Source organism: Oncorhynchus mykiss, chromosome 5 (genome assembly GCF_013265735.2).
Source record: "Oncorhynchus mykiss isolate Arlee chromosome 5, USDA_OmykA_1.1, whole genome shotgun sequence".
Lineage (NCBI taxonomy): Eukaryota > Metazoa > Chordata > Actinopteri > Salmoniformes > Salmonidae > Oncorhynchus > Oncorhynchus mykiss.
Genome location: NC_048569.1, coordinates 37,026,726 through 37,049,172, shown reverse-complemented (window position 1 = coordinate 37,049,172; position 22,447 = coordinate 37,026,726). Strand labels below are relative to the sequence as shown.

At 39.8% G+C, this 22,447-nt stretch overlaps 3 protein-coding genes across 4 annotated transcripts; 1 reads left to right on the top strand and 2 right to left on the bottom strand.

Moving 5' to 3' along the window:
* Nucleotides 1-1,114: 1,114 nt before the first annotated feature.
* Nucleotides 1,115-9,512, bottom strand: LOC100653458 (transmembrane protein 120B). The gene is made up of 12 exons (XM_021602667.2): nt 9,353-9,512; nt 8,344-8,462; nt 8,098-8,214; nt 7,944-8,003; nt 7,751-7,846; nt 7,564-7,653; nt 7,375-7,440; nt 7,158-7,219; nt 6,922-7,014; nt 3,496-3,560; nt 3,107-3,175; nt 1,115-2,708 (listed from the first exon to the last, which is right to left on the bottom strand). Exons 1-12 carry the CDS (start codon nt 9,413-9,415, stop codon nt 2,592-2,594), a joined length of 1,017 nt encoding a protein of 338 aa, XP_021458342.1. The 5' UTR covers nt 9,416-9,512; the 3' UTR covers nt 1,115-2,591.
* On the top strand, nt 8,560-16,552 carry morn3 (MORN repeat containing 3). Of its 2 annotated transcripts, none has more exons than XM_021602670.2 (6): nt 8,560-8,797; nt 10,256-10,402; nt 14,975-15,132; nt 15,277-15,436; nt 16,037-16,221; nt 16,361-16,552. In XM_021602670.2, the coding sequence occupies exons 2-6, from the start codon at nt 10,258-10,260 to the stop codon at nt 16,421-16,423; spliced, it is 711 nt and encodes a 236-aa protein (XP_021458345.2). In that variant the 5' UTR covers nt 8,560-8,797; nt 10,256-10,257; the 3' UTR covers nt 16,424-16,552. The 2 variants fall into 2 exon arrangements, with proteins under 2 accessions (XP_021458345.2, XP_021458344.2); XM_021602669.2 differs by lacking the exon at nt 8,560-8,797 and adding an exon at nt 9,583-9,901.
* LOC110523726 (calcium release-activated calcium channel protein 1) lies at nt 16,550-20,942 on the bottom strand. Its single transcript, XM_021602671.2, has 2 exons — nt 19,812-20,942; nt 16,550-19,575 (listed from the first exon to the last, which is right to left on the bottom strand). The coding sequence occupies exons 1-2, from the start codon at nt 19,923-19,925 to the stop codon at nt 19,015-19,017; spliced, it is 675 nt and encodes a 224-aa protein (XP_021458346.1). The 5' UTR covers nt 19,926-20,942; the 3' UTR covers nt 16,550-19,014.
* Nucleotides 20,943-22,447: the final 1,505 nt, after the last annotated feature.

The window sequence follows — 22,447 nt, the reverse complement described above, 5'->3', positions numbered from 1 at the left end:
CTGTAAGTATCAAAAATAAAAGTATAAAATCACTTCACATTCCTTGTAATAAATAAGCAAACCAGATAGCATGGTTCTTTTTTTATTTAAAAGATAGTGTTGGAGTGTGCCCCTGGCTAAGACAATTTACAAACAAAACATATGTTCAGTGAGCCCACCAGATCAGAGGCAGTGGGGATGACCAGGGGTATTTTTAAAGAAAAACATTTAACTAGGCAAGTCGGTTAAGAACAAATTCATATTTACAATGACGGCCTACACTTGATAAGTGTGAATTTGAAAATGTTCCTGTCCTGCTAAGCATTTGAAATGTAACTTTGGGAGTCAGGGAAAAAGTATGGCGTAGCAATTACACTATTTTCTTTTGGAATGTAGTGGAGTAGAAGTAGTCAAACATAAATGGTAAAGTAGAGATACTCCAAAAAAACTACTTAAGTAGTACTTTAAAGTATTTTTACTTGAGTACTTTACACCACTGCCATTACACATGTTCATGTAAGCGACTTACCCTTTCTGCAGAGGATGATAAGTAGACTGCACCTTTTACATTGTCAGGACAATTTACAACTATTTACTATTGTGGTTGAAAGCTGATAGACATCAGTTCCTTTCAGAGCTGGAGTCTGGACAAATATCTATTGCAGTTTTCTAAAGTTTAATGACAGTGCCCACTAGTGGTGGTTGCTATGAAAAAACACTGACATAGCAATGTCCTACAGTAGTACTGTAGATAGGCAACTGAATAAAATGTGAAAGCGGATGTATATATTTCTTTGCTAAGCAAAGATATTTGTTACATGACTTATCAATTCATATTTGCTAGTTCCAAAACACAGGGCCTTATATCAATGTAAATAAATGCCTCTCAGATAACATCCTGTAATCAGAGACAGAATCAATGAAATCACTCTTGTTACAGTGATACGTTTAGGCACAAGGTACAGTCTTATGATGGGACAATCCATGACATGAAACCAATACCACAACATATGAGGAAATAGGTGCTGTTGTGTAGTGCATTGCGGCAGTTTGATGTTAAACAGAATGTAACATTTTGGACTAATGGTCAGTAAAAGGCTTTTGCAGACAAGTATAACAAAAAGAGTGGCTCCCTTCAAGCGTAGAGTGGATTTTTCTTCTTTACGGAAACAAGACTAATATCCAAGACCTTAGATTTTGTCAATAACAAAACAATCGATTCCAAATGGAACAAAAATCAAGTAATTGTGACAGGCTACAGGGAGAGAAGGCATTAGAGAGCGCTGTCACCAAGTTGTTCAGATCTAATACTACAGTTCAAAATTAAAGGACACTGAAAAGGGATACACAAGCTCATGAGATTTTGCCTTAGTTCAGAGTTGATGCGTTACAATACATACGGTATGTCAGAGTTATAGAACTTGATCACGCCAGCACATTTGTACTGAAGACATTCCCAATTATTTGCTCAAAGTACCAGTGCTCATAGCAGCAACTGTTTGAAGTAGACACAGCATACGGTGACAAAGGTGAACTCAAAACAACCAGCACAGCCTGAATTGGACAGGACTCAAATAATCATTAATTGAAAGGGTTATCATTTTGAACTAGATTACAGGAATTATTTATAAATGGATTCGTCTTAATTCTGAACCCACTGAAGTTAAGACTCCAGGAACTCCGTTTAACAAGGTGCATTACAGAAGGGAAAGAAAATCCTTGTTAGTCTAAAACCTTGACATGTATTAGTATATTCATTATTTAAAATAGTATTATTTAAAAATAGAACAGCTGTAATTTATGGTTGCCAAATCAACCCAAACAATGGTAGTAAATGGCTGCTGTTAAAGTTTGTAAATGTCTATGATCAGTTAACAAGTCCTGGCTGGTACATTGCTAAAATAAAAAGCAGGCTTTAGTTCTTTATATAAGATGTACCCGCATCAACATGTCAATATCCAGAGAAAAGAAACATGTTTACTTTCAAACAGCACACCGGGAGAATTGTATAGTTCAATGCATCTTTACTGAAGAATATATCAAAACGAGACACTTGTAGTTGCGAACAGTGAAAATTGCTGTGCCATGGATGTATTCAAATATTCCATACCGAAAACCGCTGTGTGAAGTATTGACAGTACATATACTTTGTAGGTAAATCTAACCTCTTCTCATGACCTAATGCTACCCGTCTTTGTTTAGTTGCATATAGTTTAAAGAGTGGATCTCTGTACATGTAGTTCATGCTCTGTCCTAAATACATCCACACCATAATGAATAAGTCTGTCCAATTACTCTAAATCTACAGGATCAAGCCTCAAATGGTCCAGGATCGCAGTGGTTCATCTGCCAGAAGAAGGCCGCTCTGTGTTGCGATTGCATGTGTAGCAAGGACAACGACAAAACTATTGGAAACAAAAGCACATTCAGCCAAGGTTATTGGTTAATGTTGCAGCTGTCATCAAGGCTGAGACACATCGTTCTCTTCACTCCGTCTTTTCCTGGCAAAAACCCCCTGCAGTCCATATTCCCATCGATTGTGCGTTTCAAAGTGCCATTTTGTTTCATGGTCACTGGCCACTTGGGAGTCTGAGCTGTAGTTAGACTTGTATTCACTCTTGCTTTTGCACTTTCTCTGGGTTTTCCTGGACTTTTTGGCGAACAACTTTCAATGTGGTAAGAAAATTCCCCAGGAATAGGACAAGAAATGTCAGTGCCAACATAAATACCTGAAATACACAAAAAGGCATTAAAGAAATCACATTTATGCTGAAAATCTTTACAAGACTACTGACACTGGAAGTTAAACCTTCCATTGAGGACATCTAGTACAATGACATCACAGGTGTCATTCTTAAAATTATTTTTATTTTAATACACAGTTCCAAAAATGTGGCATGTCAGTAGTGAAGTTAAGATATTGGGCTTTTAAAAAGCAAAGTGTCACCAGCTACTTCATGATGACACAAAATTGATATATTTTGCATCATCATGATGATGTGGCCTGTGACTGAGTAGAGAGTAGTCTTGTAACGAGACAGGGGTGGATGTAGAGGCATGTTGTACTGTATTCTATATGAAAACAAGGGATTTTACAGAGATTGGATGGTAGTATTTCTGTCCTTACCTGCCACTCTTTACAGTCTTTATGTCCTGCCAACCGAAACAGGGTCAAAGCATTGTACAGCTGCCAGAACTGTGAATGGGATTGGAGAGAGAAGTTCAGTCTAAGACCTAAAACCTTATTCAAGAACACAAGCATGGCAGCTGGCGTATGTACATGTAAAAGTATAAACAGCTGAAATAAGGAACAAAATGTAAGCTTTGCAATCATGTTGGGCAACACTTATTTTACAAGTGTGACAGATTTTGCAATACCATCTTTTAACTTCTTCAAGTCTCCCCACTCCACTCTCTTCCCCCATAATGCCTCATCCTAGTCTGTGTGAAACAAGCTGGCACACACTCAGACCTCATCCCTGGATAACCATTTTAGTACAGTTGTGTTAGACTTACATGTCCGAAGAAGAGGAATGGCAAGAGGAAGGTGAGCCCTCTCCACATCCATGACTGGAACCCCTCTGCAAAACAGAAACAATTAATAAAATGGTGGAAAATCCAGAACATTGAATAATGTATAAACTTCCCGAAAGACAGTATGTTTACATCCAGTTCAACTGGCTTTGTCAGGAGTACAGGTTAATCATTAGACTAAAATACATGGTAGAGTAAAGTAAGCTATATCAAAAACAGCTAAACAAGAGGGACAAAACCTTTATCCTCTTGACCAATACTATGTTCAAAGGGCAGCTGCAAACTGATTGCAAAATGTTGTCCATTAGCTCCCTCTGGTAAGCAAGATTTCACTAAATATATTTTGCTACAGTCTATCATAATTGGAATTTTGGGCAGTAGAAATGTAAACTTTGATTAAAAGAGGACGTGTGTGAACTCATGCAGGGCATTCCGACAACTGGGACATCACTCAAAATGGAAGAGTAGAGACTTGCTCAAGGTTAAAACACCACCTTTGTCCCATTTTTCCAGTCATGGGGTTGCTTGTGGCCCACTTCTTTGTAAGAACTATTAAAACACATGCAAATGTCTTGTACAGGGAATATAGCGGAATACAAACAGTGTAGCTATTCCCACCGCAAGGCAATCAAACAAGAGAAATGTCGGTATAGGGACAAAGTGGAGTCGCAATTCAACGGCTCAGACACGAGACGTATGTGGCAGGGTCTACAGGCAATCACAGACTACAAAAAGAAAACCAGCCACGTCTTGCTTCCAGACAAACTAAACACCTTCTTTGCCTGCTTTGAGGATAATACTGCGCCACCGATGCAGCCCACTACCAAGGACTGCAGGCTCTCCCTCTCCATGGCTGACGTGAGTAAGACATTTAAACGTGTTAACACTCAATAGGCTGCCGGCCAAGACGGCATCCCTAGCCGCATCCTCAGAGCACGTGCAGACCAGCTGACTGGTGTGTTTACGAACATATTCAATCTCCCCATCCCAGTCTGCTGTCCCCACATGCTTCAAGATGGCCACCATTGTTCCTGTACCCAATAACACAAAGGTAACAGAACTAAATGACTATCGCCCAGTAGCACTCACTTCTGTCATCATGAAGTGCTTTGGGAGACTCACCTCCACCTTAGCTGCCACCCTAGACCCACTTCAATTTGCTTACCACCCCCAATAGATCCACAGATGACGCAATCACCATCACACTGCCCCTTACCATCTGGACAAGAGGAATACCTATGTAAGAATGCTGTTCATTGACTACAGCTCAGCATTCAACACCATAGTACACTCCAAGCTCATCATTAAGCTTGAGGGCCTGGGTCTCAACCCCGCCCTGTGCAATTGGTTCCTGGACTTCCTGACGGGCTGCCCCCAGGTGGTGAAGGTAGGAAACACTTCTTCGCTGATCCTCAACACTGGGGCCCCACAAGGGTGCGTGCTCAGCCTCCTCCTGTACTCCCTGTTCATCTATGACTGCGTGGACATGCACGTCTCCAACTCAATCATCAAGTTTGCAGACGACACTACAGTAGTGGGCTTGATTACCAACAATGACGAGCCTAAAGGAAGGAGGTGAGGGCACTGAGTGTGGTATCAGGAAAATAACCTTGCACTCAACGTCAACAAAACAAAGGAGATGATCGTGGACTTCAGGAAACAGCAGAGGGTGCACCCCCCTATCCACATCGACAGGACAGCAGTGGACAAGGTGGAAATCTTCAAGTTCCTCGGCATATACATCACAGACAAACAGAAATGGTCCACCCACACAGAGTGTGGTGAAGGCGCAACAGCGCCTCTTCAACCTCAGGAGGCTAAAGAAATTTGGCTTAACACCTAAAACTTCGACAGATGCACAATTAAGAGCATCCTGTCGGGCTGTATCACCACCTGGTACGGCAACTGCACCGCGCACAAACGCAAGGCTCTCCAGAGGGTGGTGCGGTCTGCATAATGCATCACACAGGGGCAAACTACCTTCCCTCCATGCCACCTACAGCACCCGGTGTCATAGGAAGGCCTGCATGTTCACCCCGCTACCATCCAGAAGGCGAGGTGCATCAAAGCTGGGACCGAGAGACAGCTTATTTCAAGGCCATCATACTGTTAAACAACCATCACTAACACAGAGAGGCTGCTGCCAACCTACAGACATGAAATCATTGGCCACTTCAATAAATGGATCACTAGTCACTTTAATAATGTCTTGCATTACTCTTCTCGTATGTATATGTATTCTATACCATCTTGCCTATGCCCGCTCGGTCATCCATATATTCTTATTCCATCCCTTTACTTAGATGTGTGTATTAGGTAGTTGTGGAATTGTTAGAGTACTGTTAGATATTACTGCAGTCAGAACGAGAAGCACAAGCATTTCGCTACACTCGTAATAACATCTGCTAACCATGTGTTGGCGACCAATAAAATGTTATTTGATTTACAGGCATGACTGAAATTACTGGCACCCTTGATCAAGATGAGAGAGAGAAAAAAAGACGAAAGTAATGAGATATTGTATGCAAAAATTATATCATTTTATACAATTGCTCAGAGGGAAATATTTTATTTAACAAGTAATAAAAAAACTATTCTCAAAAAGATAGGGGTCAGAATTATTGGCACCCGTGTTTTCAATACTCATGCACCCTCCCTTTGCGAGGATAACGGCACAGAGCCTTTTTCTAAAATGTTTTATGAGATTGGAGACCACATTGGAAGGGATCTTAAGAGACCATTCCCCCATAGAGAATAGTTCCAGATTATTATGATGCATTCGTAAATTCACGCTGGAGTGCCCTGGGCGTTCGTAAATTCAAAGCGTTGTCAGATTGTCCGTTCATAAATTCAGAGCGTTTTGCTCTTGAAGTGTTTGAGCGCACACTGGACACTCTGGCCAAGGAATAGGGTTTATTTGAACGTTCTGACCTCCCAAGTTAACTGGGTAAAGTTAGCTAGCTTGCTTGCTACTTCCAGACGTAACTGAGAGAACACCTCACTCTGACCATTTTACTTGACCTAGCAGAGCTGGTTAGGCTTTTCACAATGTTAACTAGAGCGTTGGTGACTTAACTGTGCTGCTGGCGACAGTTTAATGAAGCAAACCCCCCCACTATATTTTACAGTAGATATGGATTTTTTTTCTGTATATGCGCATGGCGTGCGTGGCCAAAGAGCTCTATTTTCATGTCATCCAACAAATGCAAACACACAATGTTCTATTTTTTTTTAGCATACAATATAGCTCAGTATTTGTATTATTTATTTTAGACCGCCTTTAAAAAAAATGTTTTATCAAGGGTGCCAATAATTTTGGTTGTGACTTAATGGTTCAAAAGCTTTCCCAAGTCATAACCAATAAGCAAGCCTTAGAAACTGTCTTAACTGAAAAGGAACTCATCATACCCACTGTGAGGTCCAACTGATTTCTTTCCCCCAAAGCTCGTAACCTGTATAAGCAGCCACTTTGGTAGTAATATTGAAGAAACTGCACAAAGCCTGAAAAACACAGGGATGAATTTCAACAAATGAATCAAATACTTTTACAATCAATCATATGAGTAATGACATGGACTTACATTGTGCGACTTCTTTTCAAAAAACTCAACACATGAAGATAAAATGAGAAAGTAGATGCTTACTCTGATAAATGGAGAAGGCAAGGAATTGACTTCTGAACATCTGATACATGGACCCCTCTGGCCTTTGAGAAGAAAAGAGGAACCAATCAATACAGGCAATCTAATAACATTTATCAAACTGCTCGTCAAGCAACCTTTGAGGATAACTGCCAATCGATTTTGACCAACAGCAATTCATGAAAGTGTTCAAAGTTGAAAATAAATAAAAAGGACTTACCAGGTAAGCATTACACCTGATAGGAAGGTAGAGACGTAATGATGGGAGACCCACCACCCTTTGATCCTGAAAGGACACATTGAGTGGAATTAGAATAAAGCAGCAGAACTAGGTCAACATGCTAGTCTATTATTTGAATCTCACGGAGTAAATAAATAATTCGGTCACATAAAAAGCTTAGTAGCTCACCGGGACCCATTGCTCATGAGGATGCTTTCCCTTATGGTCAAAGTGCAATAGTACCAAACCAGCAAGAAGTTGAAGATTTCATCTGTGACACTGAAACAAAAAACAGACATTTACAACTACCTTGCTTTAACAAAACATTAAAAGATGCAATGAGGAAACATCAAAATGTATAATATAACCAACTCACCGGTAATTGAACAAGAAGAGACAGGTTATGGCAGCAAACATCAAGATTATTGTCATGCAAAGCTTGAACTTCTCATATTCATCTTTGTAGGCAAATCTGCTCGAGCGAAAAGATACAACAAGGAATTAGATGCAGCAACCAAACAGATGTGACTGAATACAGATATTCTGTAAAGCTGAAGCAACACACTTACTTAGCCTGGTTGCTGAGGAGTGTGACATTCACATTGCCAAGGACCAAATTTAAGTACAATCTGAAAAGAGACACATACTTTTACACCCTCTAATGACAAACTGCGTCAAATCTGTAACCAACCAAAAAATAACCATGTCCTCAAATACACTGACCCATTCTTCTTTGGCAAATAGGCTTCCATATCAAAGAAGAAATGTTCTTTGTCTTTAATTTGCATTTGGATGTCTTTGATCAGTTCTGTTTCTTTCTCATCGCTTGTTTTTGTACATCTGTAAGAGAACAACACACTAAATGCTCAGGTCCTAATTATGAGAACCTTTGGTACAGGAAAACAAGACTGGATGGACCATTCTTTGTCAATAACTGCAAGCTGCCAGCACTAATAATAGGCTACTTACTTGCGCAGACTGTTCCGGAGGTCTTTTAGACCCTTCCTCTGTTTACTAATGGCAATGCTGCATGTTGCCTGGAGGTTGGTGAGCTCATCGAGCTTCTGTCTGTACACTTTGTGAGTTTCCTAGAAATAAGAATGGAAAGCAAATGACTGCACATTGCTCACCAGTACTCAAATATGTTGATAACGGTCAGGCAATTATTTTCAAAGTCCAAATTTAGACAAGCCGTGATGGATAAGGTCTTGGACAGATCCCCTCTTTTATTCTTGCAGTTTGAGGCTGTCTCAGTGGCTTACTTTCTTTCTTTCCTCTCTCTATGGTCCTTGATCTAGCAGTATATGACAAGTGGATGGAAGGCAATATTACAATATCATTGAAACCTATCCAGTCGTTTCAAATGGTAGCAATTAAGAAGGAAATAACGTTAAGAGGGGAGGAAGACACGACTACACCCGGAGTTAAGTGACATTTATTTGCTACTTATCCGCATTGGTTGACTGATTTAACTGCGCCGAAGTGAAAACTTGGTGGATTTCACTTAAACACAACTAACGTTACCTAATCATTGTTATTAATCGGAGTTGGCTTGCTAGCTTGCTGGTTATAAGGACTATAACAGGCGAACGTTATTATTGCTAGATATTTAACGTTAGCTAACATTCGCCATTCATTGTTCAAATGTGCGGATATTAAAAGCTAGCTGTACCACTTTAAGTAAATTTGACTTGCAGATACCACAGTATACGAATTAGTTATATTGGAAAGTTCCTAAATACAACATATTGTGTACAAAAATACCTGATGTTGTGTACAAAAATACCCTTTATCAAGTTAGTATGCTAGCTAGCTTCTAGCCATGTTGGCTGGGTTAGCTAAACTAGCTAGAAAGCTAGCTGAGCTGACAATAGTAACGTTATATCAGTTATCTTCCAACCTCTCTTTCTGAACTGGCGGTAGTCCACTTCATGCCACGCACCTAGCTAGTTATCAAACTGGCTTCACATAGGCCTACCTGTAACTGTTGATATTCTTGGTCAATTTCTCCCCATTCAGTTTGACACCTTTGCAGTGACATTGTGTCAGTAAGCGGCACTCGCCGACTCCCACTGTACAGAACGGACAGTGCAGCTGTCCACGATTATTTTCTTATTTCATTTAGAGCGCATGCGTCCGAACGCCTACTACTGAAAAATGTACATCTGTGTCGTCACTTGTTCTAAGTGCAGAAACAAACTTACTAGACAGGAACCCCTACTACAGTAACATTTTCATAAACAGAACTGCATTTGTATGAATGTTTTGAATAATGATTTTGAGGGCAATATAATGACACATTTACAAAGAGAAAGTTTCTCAGCCCGAACGAAATCTAGTATTTGTACATCTATGCAAGTTGGTTGCTATGGGGATAGGACGCTTGGTAATTGTTGCCTCGCTTGTCTTTTACCACCTAGCTAGCTAACCAGCTATGTTGACCTAATGTTAAATTTGACTTCACTTTGAAAATTTAAAAGACAAGTGGATTGAGCTAATAGGAGTCGTTCGCTTGGACACATACGAGGTACAATTTGAGTTAATCAATTATTTTTAGCTGTAAAAGTAATGTATAAAAATGTCACATTTGCTAGCTAGCTAGCTAACTTTGTTGGCATAATCTGCGAAATGTTCTTATTTTGTTTCAGTTTTGGTTATAGCTAGCTTCAAATGATAAACTATTTTCAACTACCTGTTCCATGAATGGACTGTCAAGTCTTTGCATCCATAGCTGTAGTCTAGTGGTTACCAGATACATTTATTTCTACAGCATCCTCCAAACCAGTTGGTGGTGGGGCTGCAGTTATGCTGTAAATTGATTAAGGATTATGCCTTTAAGTTAATAAACAATGTTTGAAAATCATGTATGTTCTGCTTACAGCCATGCCTCATCTGAAGAAACCTCGAAAAGTGGAGCCCCTGTCAAAATTATGGGACAGAAAGGCACAAAAGTGTGGACTGCGACACACTGTTTATTCAGTCAATGGAGATGAATACACCGGGGATTGGCTGGACAGCAAGAAGCATGGTACTACTGTAGCATGACATAGATTTTCCACACACCAAGTATTAGGCCTAGGCTTACTGTGTCACCATTCAGACACATGGGCTGTGATTGGTTCTCTCCAATTTAAAAATAATAATCTTTCAACAGATTATAAGAACATACAGTACCAGTCAAAGGTTTGGACACATCTACTCATTCAAGTGTTTGTCTTTATTTTTTTCTATATTGTAGAATAATAAACTCTTGGCATTTTCTCAACCAGCTTCACCTGAATGCTTTTCCAACAGTCTTGGAGTTCCCACATATGCTGATCACTTGTTGGCTGCTTTTCCTTCACTCTGCGGTCCAACTCATCCCAAACCATCTTAATTTGGTTGAGGTCAGGTGATTGTGGAGGCCAGGTCATCTGATGCAGCACTCCGTCACTCTCCTTCTTGGTCAAATAGCCCAAATACAGCCTGGAGGTGTGTTAGGTCATTGTCCTGTTGAAAAACAAATGATAGTCCCACTAAGCGCAAACCAGATGGGATGGCATATTGCTGCAGAATTCTGTGGTAGCCATGCTGGTTAAGTGCCTTGAATTCTAAATAAATCACAGACAGTGTCACCAGCAAAGCACCCCCACACCATCTCACCTCCTCCTCCATGCTTCAGGGTGGGAACCACAAGTGGAGATCATCTGTTCACCTACTCTGCATCTCACAAAGACACAGCGGTTGTAACCAAGAAGTCATCAAATTTCGACTCCTCAGACCAAAGGACAGATTTCCACCTGTCTAATGTCCATTGCTCGTGTTTCTTGGCCCAAGCAAGTCTCTTCTTATTGGTGTCCTTGGTAGTGGTTTCATTGCAGAAATTCGACCATGAAGGCATGATTCACGCAGTCTCCTCTGAACAGTTGATGTTGAGATGTGTCTGTTACTTGAACTCTGTGAAGCATTTATTCTGGCTGCAATTTCTGAGGCTGGTAACTCCAATGAACTTATCCTCTGCAGCAGAGGTAATTCTGGGTCTTCCTTTCCTGATCTGTAAATGATGGGCAAATTAACATTCATGGATATAGTTTACTTAGAAGGGACAGAAATAGGAATGGTGGGGGTGTAGCACTGTACATTCAGAATCATATACCTTCTGAAAGGAGCGATTACCTTAATGTATGTCAAATAGAGGCACTATGGGCTCAAGTACATCTGCCTCACCAGGCACCCATATTGGTAGGTTGTGTGTATAGGCCTAGCTCTAAGGTGTCCTATCTGGATGACTTATGCACTGGGTTTGACCAGGCCACAGATAGTAACAGAGATGTATTTATCTTGGGTGATTTTAATATAAATTGGAAGGATCATAATAATTAAAATATAACTAAATTGATGAGATATGCCAAGAACTGTGGTTTGAAACAAATGGTTAATGATACCACTAGATCATCAACTAAGTTGGGTCATCGTTCAGATAGCATTGATCTGATCTTCTGTAATATACCATTGCAATGCAACCTCTTAAGTCTACCCTCTCCTTTTTCAAACATTCTGTTAAAAATCGCGCAACATTTCAGCGTCCTGCTACTCATGCCAGGAATATAGTATATGCATATGATTAGTATGTGTGGATAGAAAACACTCTGAAGTTTCTAAAACTGGTTAAATCACGGCTGTGACTATAACAGAGCGTGTGTTTCATAGAAAGGCGCAAGAAAAACTGGTCACTGAAAGCTGAAAATAATATCCATGCGCCTCTTGCATGTATTGTTTAAAGGACACCAAATTAAATAGGGCCAAGGATGCAATTCCTACAGATTCCACACGATGTCGCCATTGTCGTCATTTTCCTGAGAGTTATTTCTTGGTCAAACAAAGGAAAGAGATTCCATTTCTTCCGGTCTCCGACAGGATGTTTTGGAGGAGAGATTTTCGACCATGATTTGAAGACGTGGAGCTATTGAATACACATCGCCCCGTGATCATTTTGATAGATTATAAACGTTTACTAATATAAGTTGGATTACAAAAGTATTTCGAAGTGTTTTGTGAAAGTTTATCGTCAACTTTTTTAATTTTAAAAAATGACGCAGCGTTTTGAAACAATGTTTTTTTCTGAATCACACAGTTTCCATAGATGGCTATTTTGGGTATATATGGACCGATTTAATCGAAAAAAAGACCCAATAGTGATGTTTATGGGGCATATAGGAGTGCCAAGAAAGAAGCTCGTCAAAGGTAATGAATGTTTTATATTTTATTTCTGCTATTTGTGTAGCGCCGGCTACGCTAATTATTTTGTTTACGTCGCCTTCAGGCATTTTGGGGTGTTGCATGCTATCAGATAATAGCTTCTCATGCTTTCGCCGAAAAGCATTTTAAAAATCTGACTTGTTGGCTAGATTCACAACGAGTGTAGCTTTAATTCAATACCCTGTATGTGTGTTTTAATGAACGTTTGAGTTTTAACGAGTACATTTAGCATTTAGCGTAGCGCATTTGCATTTCCAGGTGCCTACTTGAGACGTCTGCGTCTCAAGTAGGATCAACAGGTTAAAAGCCAGATCAATGCTAGTGGGCTGGACAGACCATAATATTGTGGCCATTACCATGAACACCAATGTTCCAAAGAAACCCCAAAGGATTGTGGTCATGATACATTTTTAAAAATTTAATCATGAGCTATTTCAAAATGATTTGGCTGCTGTACCCTGGGCGCTGATTTATCTAGAGGATGATTTAAATCACGCTACTGAATGCTTATTGATTTGCTCACTGAGGTAATGGACCATCATGCACCAGTAAGAAAGAGTACAGTTGAGGTTCGTCAATCTCCATGGATTGATGAGGAACTGGGTGCGGCTTTTTCTCAAAGAAATATGGCAAAATTCTTAGCAGCCATATCTAAACTAGAAATTGATGAACATAATTATAGAACATTACGTAATTATGCAGTTAAATTAAATCGTAAGAAAAAAACGTTATTTTACAAAAATGCTTTTAGTGGTTGTAAAAAGGTATGGAATACAGTGAAGGGCTTACTTGATACATCTATTTCATCATACCCATCTAGTGTGGAGATTGATGGGAGAACAATAACAAAACCAGCTGATATTGCCAATAATTTTGCAGTTTCTTTTACAAAGAAAATGTATTTACTGAGTGATAATGTAAACACCCATTCTTCCAAACAAGCTATTGTCCAATGGATTGATGATCATATTATGAGCAAAAAAACATGCTCTTTTAGTCTACAAATGGTTTCAGTAGAGGTGTTAAACCTATTGAAGTCATTACCCAATGGTAAATCTACAGGTTATGATCTTATGGACAATTTTTTACTTCGCTATGCTGCTCCCCAGATAGCAGCTCCACTGAAATACATATTTAATTGGTCACTGGAAAAGGGGACATTTGCAAATGTATGGAAGCATGTTAAACTGTGTTCTATCCTGAAAGACAGCAAAAAAACAAAACAATTACTCCTCCCAGTAGTTGACCAATCAGTCTGCTCTCTTCACTCAGTAAGATATTGGAGGGTATTGCGAGTCGACAAATATGGGAGTACATGGAAAAAAATGATCTGATTACAGCCAATCAGCATGCTTATCGCAAAAACCATTCCACTACCACTGCATTGGTTGACATGACTGACCATTGGCTCAATGCTATGGATAATGGCAGCTTTGTGGAGTACTATTTTTAGATTTTAGTGAAGCATTTGATTTAGTGGATCATTAAATAATTTGGACAAAAGAGAATGTTGGTAAGAGACAGACATTCAGTAAATAATAGGAATAGATTGTGTTATCCAGACAGAAAAGAGAAATAGGCAAAAGAACATTTCGATTTAGACCAATAAAGAAATTGAATAATTTAGCTGAGCAAACCAGAAACCTTTCAATATATAAATTCAAACAATACTTTAAAACCATTTAAATATAATACATAGGAAAGTTGTGCTGGACTATGGTCGATGAAGAATCAATCTATCTTGTTAGACTGTTAGGGTATTAATCGGGTCAATATGTTAGTGTATTATGTCTGTTTGTAGCAGTGTGTTATATGTAAAAATGTGATCGTATTATAAATTGTATTTTAATGTTTAAGGACTCTTGGAAGATTAGTCCAAATGAGGACTAAAAAAGATCCTAATCAAATCAAATCAATCATGTGGCAGTCCTCATGAGCCAATTTCATCATAGTGCTTGATGGTTTTGGTGACTACCTCATGAAGCTGGTTAAGAGAATACCAAGAGTGTGCAAAGCTGTCATCAAGGTAAAGGGTGGCTACTTTGAAGAATCTCTAATATAAAATATTTTGATTTGTTTAACGCTTTTTTGCTTACTACATGATTCCATATCTGTTATTTCATAGTTTTGATGTCTTCACTATTATTCTACAATGTAGAAAATAGTACAAAATAAAGAAAAACCTTGGATTGAGTAGGTGTGTCCAAAGTTGTCAGGTACTGTAGATAACTTTTTTTCTTTCCCACTATAACTTCAATAGTATTGGTCATCACTTAATTTGTTACCAGCTAGACCTATTTAAAAAAAAAATCTGTAATCAATATGTGGGTAGCTTTTCTCACTGTTCCTTTAATTTTTCTAGGCAAAGGAACTCAAATTTGGAAGAAGCCCGGGGCCATTTATGATGGAGACTGGAAATATGGCAAACGTTATGGATATGGGACCTATAGCAAACTCCTGTCTGTAACCAATGAGTATTCAAGGGAATACTCAGGTGGATGGGAAAATGACAAAAAGCATGTATGTACACAGGACAATGTTTGTTTTGTTAGGCTAAGAATGTAAATAATGTAAACCTAGGCCTATTCTATTTCTTCATTTATTATAAGACACCTGGCCTCAGTGAAACAAGGGCAGGTTTCTATGTCTTCTCATCTACCTTAGGGGTTTGGGACCTACTTCTACAGTGACACTGCCTGCTATGAGGGAGAATGGAGTGAGGATCAGAGGAGTGGCTGGGGCAGGATGTATTATGACAATGGGGACATATATGAGGGAGAATGGCTGAAAAACAAACATCACGGACAGGGCATGCTTCGTCTCGGTAAGGGCACATTATTTTACATTTAAGACTATCTCATGACTGGGGCGGCAGGTAGTCTAGTTGTTAGAGCGTTGGGCCAGTAACCGAAAGGTTGCCGGATTGAATCCTCGAGCTGACAAGAAATCTGTCGTTCTGCCCCTGAACAAGGCAGTTAACCCACTGTTCCCCGGTAGGCCGTCATTGTAAATAAGATAATGTTCTGACTTGCGTAGTTAAAAAGGTTACATTTGAAAAAAATAACCATTTAAAAAAAAAAAAAAGTAATGACTGTTGTCAGGGGTGTGTGGAAGACAAAAAAAAAAGTTGATTTCCAGAGTGTGCAGTGGATGGGTGAGAAAGATGAAGTAATTGTAGACTACATTTTATTGCATCTTCATTAGTGTACTTTGACAATATGGATGTAATTCAATGAAACACTAAGACATCAATATTGCACACAAGTCTTACTACTGTGCCAACAGTGATTCGATAATACAATGGGTTTTTTTGTGAAAAAAAAGTTGTAATTTGGTTTTAATTAATTCTGTGTGGGTTTGAATGGATTTAGCCGTAGACTATATACAGTATGTCAGGTTGCGACTTCTCTCATTTGTTTTGAAGCAAATGAAAACAGGTATGAAGGCAACTGGAAGTATGGGAAGAAGAATGGGCATGGAAAGTTCTTTTACCTGGACAAAGGTCAGCTTTATGAGGGCTTCTGGGTGGATGGAGTGGCCAAATGTGGAACAGTCTCTGACTTTGGAAGAGATGAGGCACCAACACCAACAATATACCCAATTCCTAAGGTACATACGTTGTCTTTTGAAGTGTTTTAAGAGGTTTGTCTTTACCGGGTGTTGCAAGTGTTGAGCCAAGCCACTTTACCTGCTTATGTGAATATCAATTCACTGTATGGTGAGGTCTCCCCCTTTTCTCTATTTAAAGGTACATCTGTTGGATGTGAGATCAGTTTTAATGGAAACACAATCAACATACCACAGTGAATAGGACAAGCCAAAGAAGAACATCAGAACACCCTAAAAGTGCTCCATCTCTGCTGATCTCTGGACACCATGCTCACTTACCATGCTGTTAAATGCCATCATGTAACAAATAAAAGAGAGCACATCATCATGAGGAAGATTTGAGTAATTTTACTTCTATGAAACGGGACCACTGAACATGATTTGACTTGTAATGAGATCATGGTGCCATCTGGATATCATTCCCCAGTGGCAACTCGAGGTATTACAAACACATTCCTAGAAGCAAAACTAAAAGTAAACAGTTACATTTGCCAAGACCAACCCACTCAGTGTACAAACAAACAAGTCACAAAGGGTGCACTTTGAACAGAAAATGAAAGCAACAGATAACACTTTTACAAAGCCAATTGTGTTTAGAAAGAATATGTGCAGTTAATCTCTGTATTCACGGTTTAAGCAGCAGTGAAAATAACTTGACACTTTTCTAGTCACAAATTCATATTTTCCGACCAAATAATAATGGTACAAAATGCTATTTCAATACCACAGGTTACAACTATGAAAACACTTTTTGTAGAGTTTATGCAGTAACATTTGGCCAACCGATTAGACTAAAAATAACTTAAACAGGCTGATTACATTTAATCTCTCAAACATGAATTGAAACCTGAACCTTAGGTTGAATACAGAACTGACAGAAGTAAGACAATGGTCGCGTTCTGCTGGTCAGACGTTGCATGCATCAACCAATGGTTGAGTGCCCCATCGTCGACTGCGCCTTCGGACACCAGATTGTTATAACATGTGGTTAGCTGGTACTTAAAATACCTATCCAGGCATTGTAAGATCTGGCATGCATCAGCAACGCCTGGGCAGAGGTACGAGCCCATTCATTGGTGCTCATAGAATACAATGAGGCAAGCCACCGTGTCACAATATAGTAGTTAAAGGGATAGTTTACCCAAATTACAGAATGACATATTGGTTTCCTTACCCTTTAAGCAGTCTATGGACAAGGTATGACAGCAATCCAGTCTTTGGTTTAATTTCCCTGGGACTGTTTCCACAAGCTAACGTTTTAGCATTTGAGGCACAAATCCCATTCAAGTCATTTTTTGCACATCATGTTCAAAACTTCTAAGTGACTTTTGAGCTTTACTACCAATTTTAGATACTTTCTTATGATTTGGACACGATGCGCGAAAATTGCTAATATCGACCCATCAATGTGATTTGTGCCACAAATGCTAAAAAGTTAACATGTGGAAACAGTGCCAGGGACACCAAAGCATAGATTGTTTTCATACCTTGTCCTTGGGCTGCTTAGAGGGTAAGGAAAACAGCGTCCTTTTGTAATTTGGGTGAACTATCCTTTTAATGAGAGGCCTCTTTAGCCCCCTCCAGTACCTGTAAGGTAAAAAAAAAAAAAAAACTGGCCTAAATGCTCCAAATGCCAGTGAAAGATGCATTCTCAAACATTTGTATAACTTCAGCCAGTAGTTTTGAAAGTGCTGGTCACGAGACAAAAGTGCTACCCGTTTTTTGTGTACGACTTCATCCAATTGTGTGCTATGTCATCCATTTTGTGTGATATGTTACAAATATAGCAATTTGTATGATTTCATAAGATTGAGCAATTTGTGTGGTATGTTACGAATCCAAATGACCCTTTGTTAAGCCCCCGGCCCCCTTGGTTACTGTTGCAACCTTGCACCACGTTTTCCCAGGAAGCCCAATTCCCCCTTCGAACCACTGGCATAATCCCCTCACAATGACAAACTGTGTTTTTAATACACAATGAAATTAAACACAGACTACCCCGTGCAAGTCAGGAGACTCTCGGGTATGTTGTGGTTGACTGTCATTGCAATTGCTTCATGGGAACCTGGTAAAATGAAGGTTGTAGTGTGGCTAGCCACTGGACGGCTCTGAATGCACCGTCAGCATGCAGCCAAAGTTACTAACCACTTTTGGAGCTAACTAGTGCTCTTAAATCGTATCCTGATGTCGACAGCAGATGAGAGTTGTATTCTAGCATGGCTAATTTAACTTTTTTTTTATATAAAAAAAAAAAGCTATTAACTGCAATATTGGGTGGTCAATAAGACAGAGCTAGTTAAGCAGCTGAGTTAGCAAACAATGTAACTAAAGTATAATTTTGAATTAGAAAAATAATTAAACAGGCTCTGCATTTCAGGAATCACAGTAGCAAGTACCTGCGTACTTTTCAATTGTAAAGTAATTTAAAACTATTTGTTTTTGGATAGAAATTCTGTTTTTGTAATGGCTTTCATGTGTTTCAAATATGAGCTTATCCGTGGTGTTGGAATTGCTGACAGGTGCTATCCATTGGAGCGCTGCGATTGGTTAGAGTGCATCTTTAAGACTGTGTTAACTGGTATAGTTTCACAGTTAAAAAGTAACACTGTCTGGAATCATTCTTTGAAAAATAATTTTTAAAAATCTCTAGAAATGTGAATATTTGGAAATGGTGAGTAACATCTCAAATGTTTTGAAATTATGAGCAGATTATGTAGCGTTTTAATAGAAATGTATAACTATTGGCAACAAAGGATTGGCTTGAAATAGACATTATCAACGAGAGGTCAGTCTTTATGGGAAATGAGAGCTGGGGGATTGCAAGTGGGACTCTCCTCTACCGTCCAGCTCATTCTGCAGCCTGGTCAGGTTGGATAACTCCTCCAGCTCCTGGAACTGCCTGTCTGTCTTGTGGCTGACAAGGGAACGGTAGAAATGTACAGCGAAGACTATAAATATCAGGCCAAAAGGCACCATGATGGAGGTGGAGGTGATGGCAGCAGCCACACCTGCAGATATGGTCCCATTGTTGGGGTTGTGGTTCTTAGGCCTAATGGGTAAAAATTTGACCCAGCAGAGGAGCACCACCTCAGCCAGGAAGAGCAGGGTGCCAATGACTGTCGAGAAGGCCCAGGCCAGCTCTATGTGGTGGTGCATTCTCTCATGTGGAGACTCCTTCACCGAGTTGAGGTTGTGAACATTACTGACTGCCTCAATGTTAGGCAGGATGCAGGTACTAACCATCAGGGCAAAGAGGTGAACAGCCACCAACACTGTGGTGCAGGCACTGAAGGCAATGAGGAGACCAGGTGGGTATGGATAGCTTGTGTCCAACTGAACCTCCACCATTGCTACCTGAGAGAAGGGGGGAAGAACATTGTGGAATAAGCATACAAGACAGGCTGTCTGGAACATGACCTTCCAAAATGAAGCAGAACTCTTTTTTTTTTTAAACTAGGGAGTGCAAGAAATCCATACATGATTAATACATAACGTTTCTGGTTTTGGATGATGCTGGTCCTCATGCTATGCATATCAAATTAATTGCCTCTGCTGCTATGCATCTGACTTTGGGCCAGTTTATTCCTTACCATAGCGAACCCAGACAGTAGAGCAGACGTTCGACTGGAAGCCTTCAGTTTTGCTCGACTCAAGTAAAGCTTCCTCCACGACAGTGCTTGTAATGAATGTTCGTTCAGACTCATTGCACTGCTGAAATTGAATAGACTGAACGGGCTGATTGTTGTTTGACTCGTAGCCTATGTGGCTGTTCAACAATTGGCATTAGCTAGCCTGGATAGTAACATCCTCGGTGTCCACGGACATCGATGTAGAAAAATTATCGGTTGAGGTCCATTCTATCGATTCTCGCTAGTATTCCTGTTTACCTTTAACGTCCACTTCTTCCGCACCGCCGTTTCGATTGAGCTGGATTACCCATAAACCATTGCGGTAAAGATAAATAAACTTGGAACAAGTCTGCCTATGTAAAATAAGTGAGTTATTGCTATAGTTGATCATACAAACAAGGTAGTTACCTAATTCACCACAAACCTCTTTCTAGTTCGTACAATGATTAGATTACGGTCATTGTTTTTCATGTAGGGCCACTTGTGCAAAATGTCACCAAGCTTACTTGACCCCATGATGAAGGAAGATTTTGAAGATGATCACCCAGGAGGTGTTTTCTCTGGCGTCTCGAAGGGGTCTTCGTGGTTTAGAGAGAACATGTCAGAAGTGGTAGACGCACGTCGAATGACCCGAATGATAGATCGAAAGAAAAGAGTGAAGTCTATCGGTTTTATTGTAATTTGATCAAGACAAAAGTTTTTCCCGACTCATGCAACACTTGGGTATATGAGATATGCACTGAGACAATGCGGCCAATTGAGCCGAGACTTGCAAAACGCAGTCAATCCATCAATCTGTGTCCTCCTGAATTTGAGTGCGCAAACACTTTACGGTATCGCGTTTTCGGATGCACTCTCATGCAAAGATTGAGACGATAGCTACAAATCATTCCAAGCAAACAGTGACACACGCTTACTCAATCTTCCCAAATAAAAATGATACCAACTCGTATTTGTTTTAAATAGCACGCTTTTTTTCATGTTTTTACTTTAACGTCACGGGTAGAGTGAGATTGCAGTAGCCTCCCTGGGGTGCTGTTCCGCCAATGTTCAAATCAAATGTATTTATATAGCCCTTCGTACATCAGCTGATATCTCAAAGTGCTGTACAGAAACCCAGCCTAAAACCCCAAACAGCAAGCAATGCAGGTGTAGAAGCAAGTTAAATTGTGAAAGCAACATGTGTTTAGTTATAGGGTGCGTTCGTAAATTCGCTCTGGCTATCTATTCCGATTTTAGAGCACTCGCGTCTAGAGTGTGCCAGAGCACAGAATACTGATGCATTTAAGAACGGTCAACGCCGGTTTTAGCACAGTTACCAATACTCTAGGAAACATGAAAACAGTCTAGCCAGTTCTGCTAGGGAGAGTAAATGGTCAAAGTGAGGTGTTCAATTCAATTGAATTCAAATTGAAATTGTACAAATAGTTAAAGTAAAAATGGAAAATAAATCAACATAAATATGGGTTGTATTTACAATGGTGTTTGTTATTCACTGGTTGCCGTTTAATTGTGGCAACAGGTCACAAATCTTGCTGCTGTGATGGTACACTGTCGTATTTCACCCAATAGCTATGGTAGTTTATCAAAATTTTATTTATTTTTTTCGAATTCTTTGTGGGTCTGTGTAATCTGAAGGAAATGTGTGTCTCTAATATGGTCATACATTTGGTAGGAGGTTAGGAAGTGCAGCTCAGTTTCCACCTCGTTTTGTGGGCAGTGTGCACATAGCCTGTCTTCTCTTGAGAGCCACGTCTGCCTACGGCAATCTTTTTCAATAGCAAGGCTATGCTCACTGAGTCTGTACATAGCCAAAGATTTCCTTGATTTTGGGTCAGTTACAGTGGTCATGTATTCTGCCACTGTGTACTCTCTGTTTAGGGCCAAATAGCATTCTAGTTTGCTCTGTTTCTTTGTTAATTCTTTCCAATGTGTCAAGTAATAATCTTTTTGTTTCTCATGATTTGGTTGGGTCTAACTGTGTTTCTGTCCAGGGGCTCTGTGGGGTCTGTTTATGTTTGTGAACAGAGACCCAGGACCAGCTTGTTTAGGGGACTCTTCTCCAGGTTCATCTCTCTGTAAGTGATGGCTTGTTATGGAATGTTTGGGAATCACTTCCTTTTAGGTGGTTGTAGAATTTAACAGTTACTGTATATTTTAGATTTTAGATTCTTCAAAAAGCCACCCCTTGCCTTGATGACAGCTTTGCACACTCTCAGCATTCTCTCAATCAGCTTCACATGGAATGCTTTTCCAACAGAAAGACTTCCCACATATGCTGAGAACTTGTTGGCTGTTTTTCCTTCACTCTGCGGTCCGACTCATACAAACCATCTCAATTTGGTTGAGGTCGGGGGATTGTTGAGACCAGGTCATCTGATGCAGCACTCTATCACTCTCCTTCTTGGTAAAATAGCCCTTACACAGTCTGGAGGTGTGTTGGGTTATTGGCCTGTTGAAAAACAAATGATAGTCCCACTAAGCCCAAACAAGATGGGATGTCGTATTGCTGCAGAATGCTGTGGTAGCCATGCTGGTTAAGTGTGCCTTGAATTCTAAATAAATCACAGACAGTGTCACCAGCAAAGCACCCCCAC

What these genes read in the sequence shown, in the direction of transcription:
- LOC100653458 (XM_021602667.2), bottom strand. Translation starts at nt 9,415, where the DNA reads ATGTCACTGCAAAGGTGTCAAACTGAATGGGGAGAAATTGACCAAGAA. An exon ending in TCAGGTGTAATGCTTACCTG is followed by an intron (nt 7,220 to 7,374) that starts GTAAGTCCTTTT and finishes TTCTTCTCAAAG; the next exon opens with GCCAGAGGGGTCCATGTATC. An exon ending in TCAGTTGGACCTCACAGTGG is followed by an intron (nt 3,561 to 6,921) that starts GTATGATGAGTT and finishes TCTGTTTTGCAG; the next exon opens with AGGGGTTCCAGTCATGGATG.
- morn3 (XM_021602670.2), top strand. Translation starts at nt 10,258, where the DNA reads ATGCCTCATCTGAAGAAACCTCGAAAAGTGGAGCCCCTGTCAAAATTA. An exon ending in GGGAAAATGACAAAAAGCAT is followed by an intron (nt 15,133 to 15,276) that starts GTATGTACACAG and finishes CATCTACCTTAG; the next exon opens with GGGTTTGGGACCTACTTCTA. An exon ending in CAATATACCCAATTCCTAAG is followed by an intron (nt 16,222 to 16,360) that starts GTACATACGTTG and finishes CTCTATTTAAAG; the next exon opens with GTACATCTGTTGGATGTGAG.
- LOC110523726 (XM_021602671.2), bottom strand. Translation starts at nt 19,925, where the DNA reads ATGAGTCTGAACGAACATTCATTACAAGCACTGTCGTGGAGGAAGCTT. An exon ending in TACTGTCTGGGTTCGCTATG is followed by an intron (nt 19,576 to 19,811) that starts GTAAGGAATAAA and finishes CCCTTCTCTCAG; the next exon opens with GTAGCAATGGTGGAGGTTCA.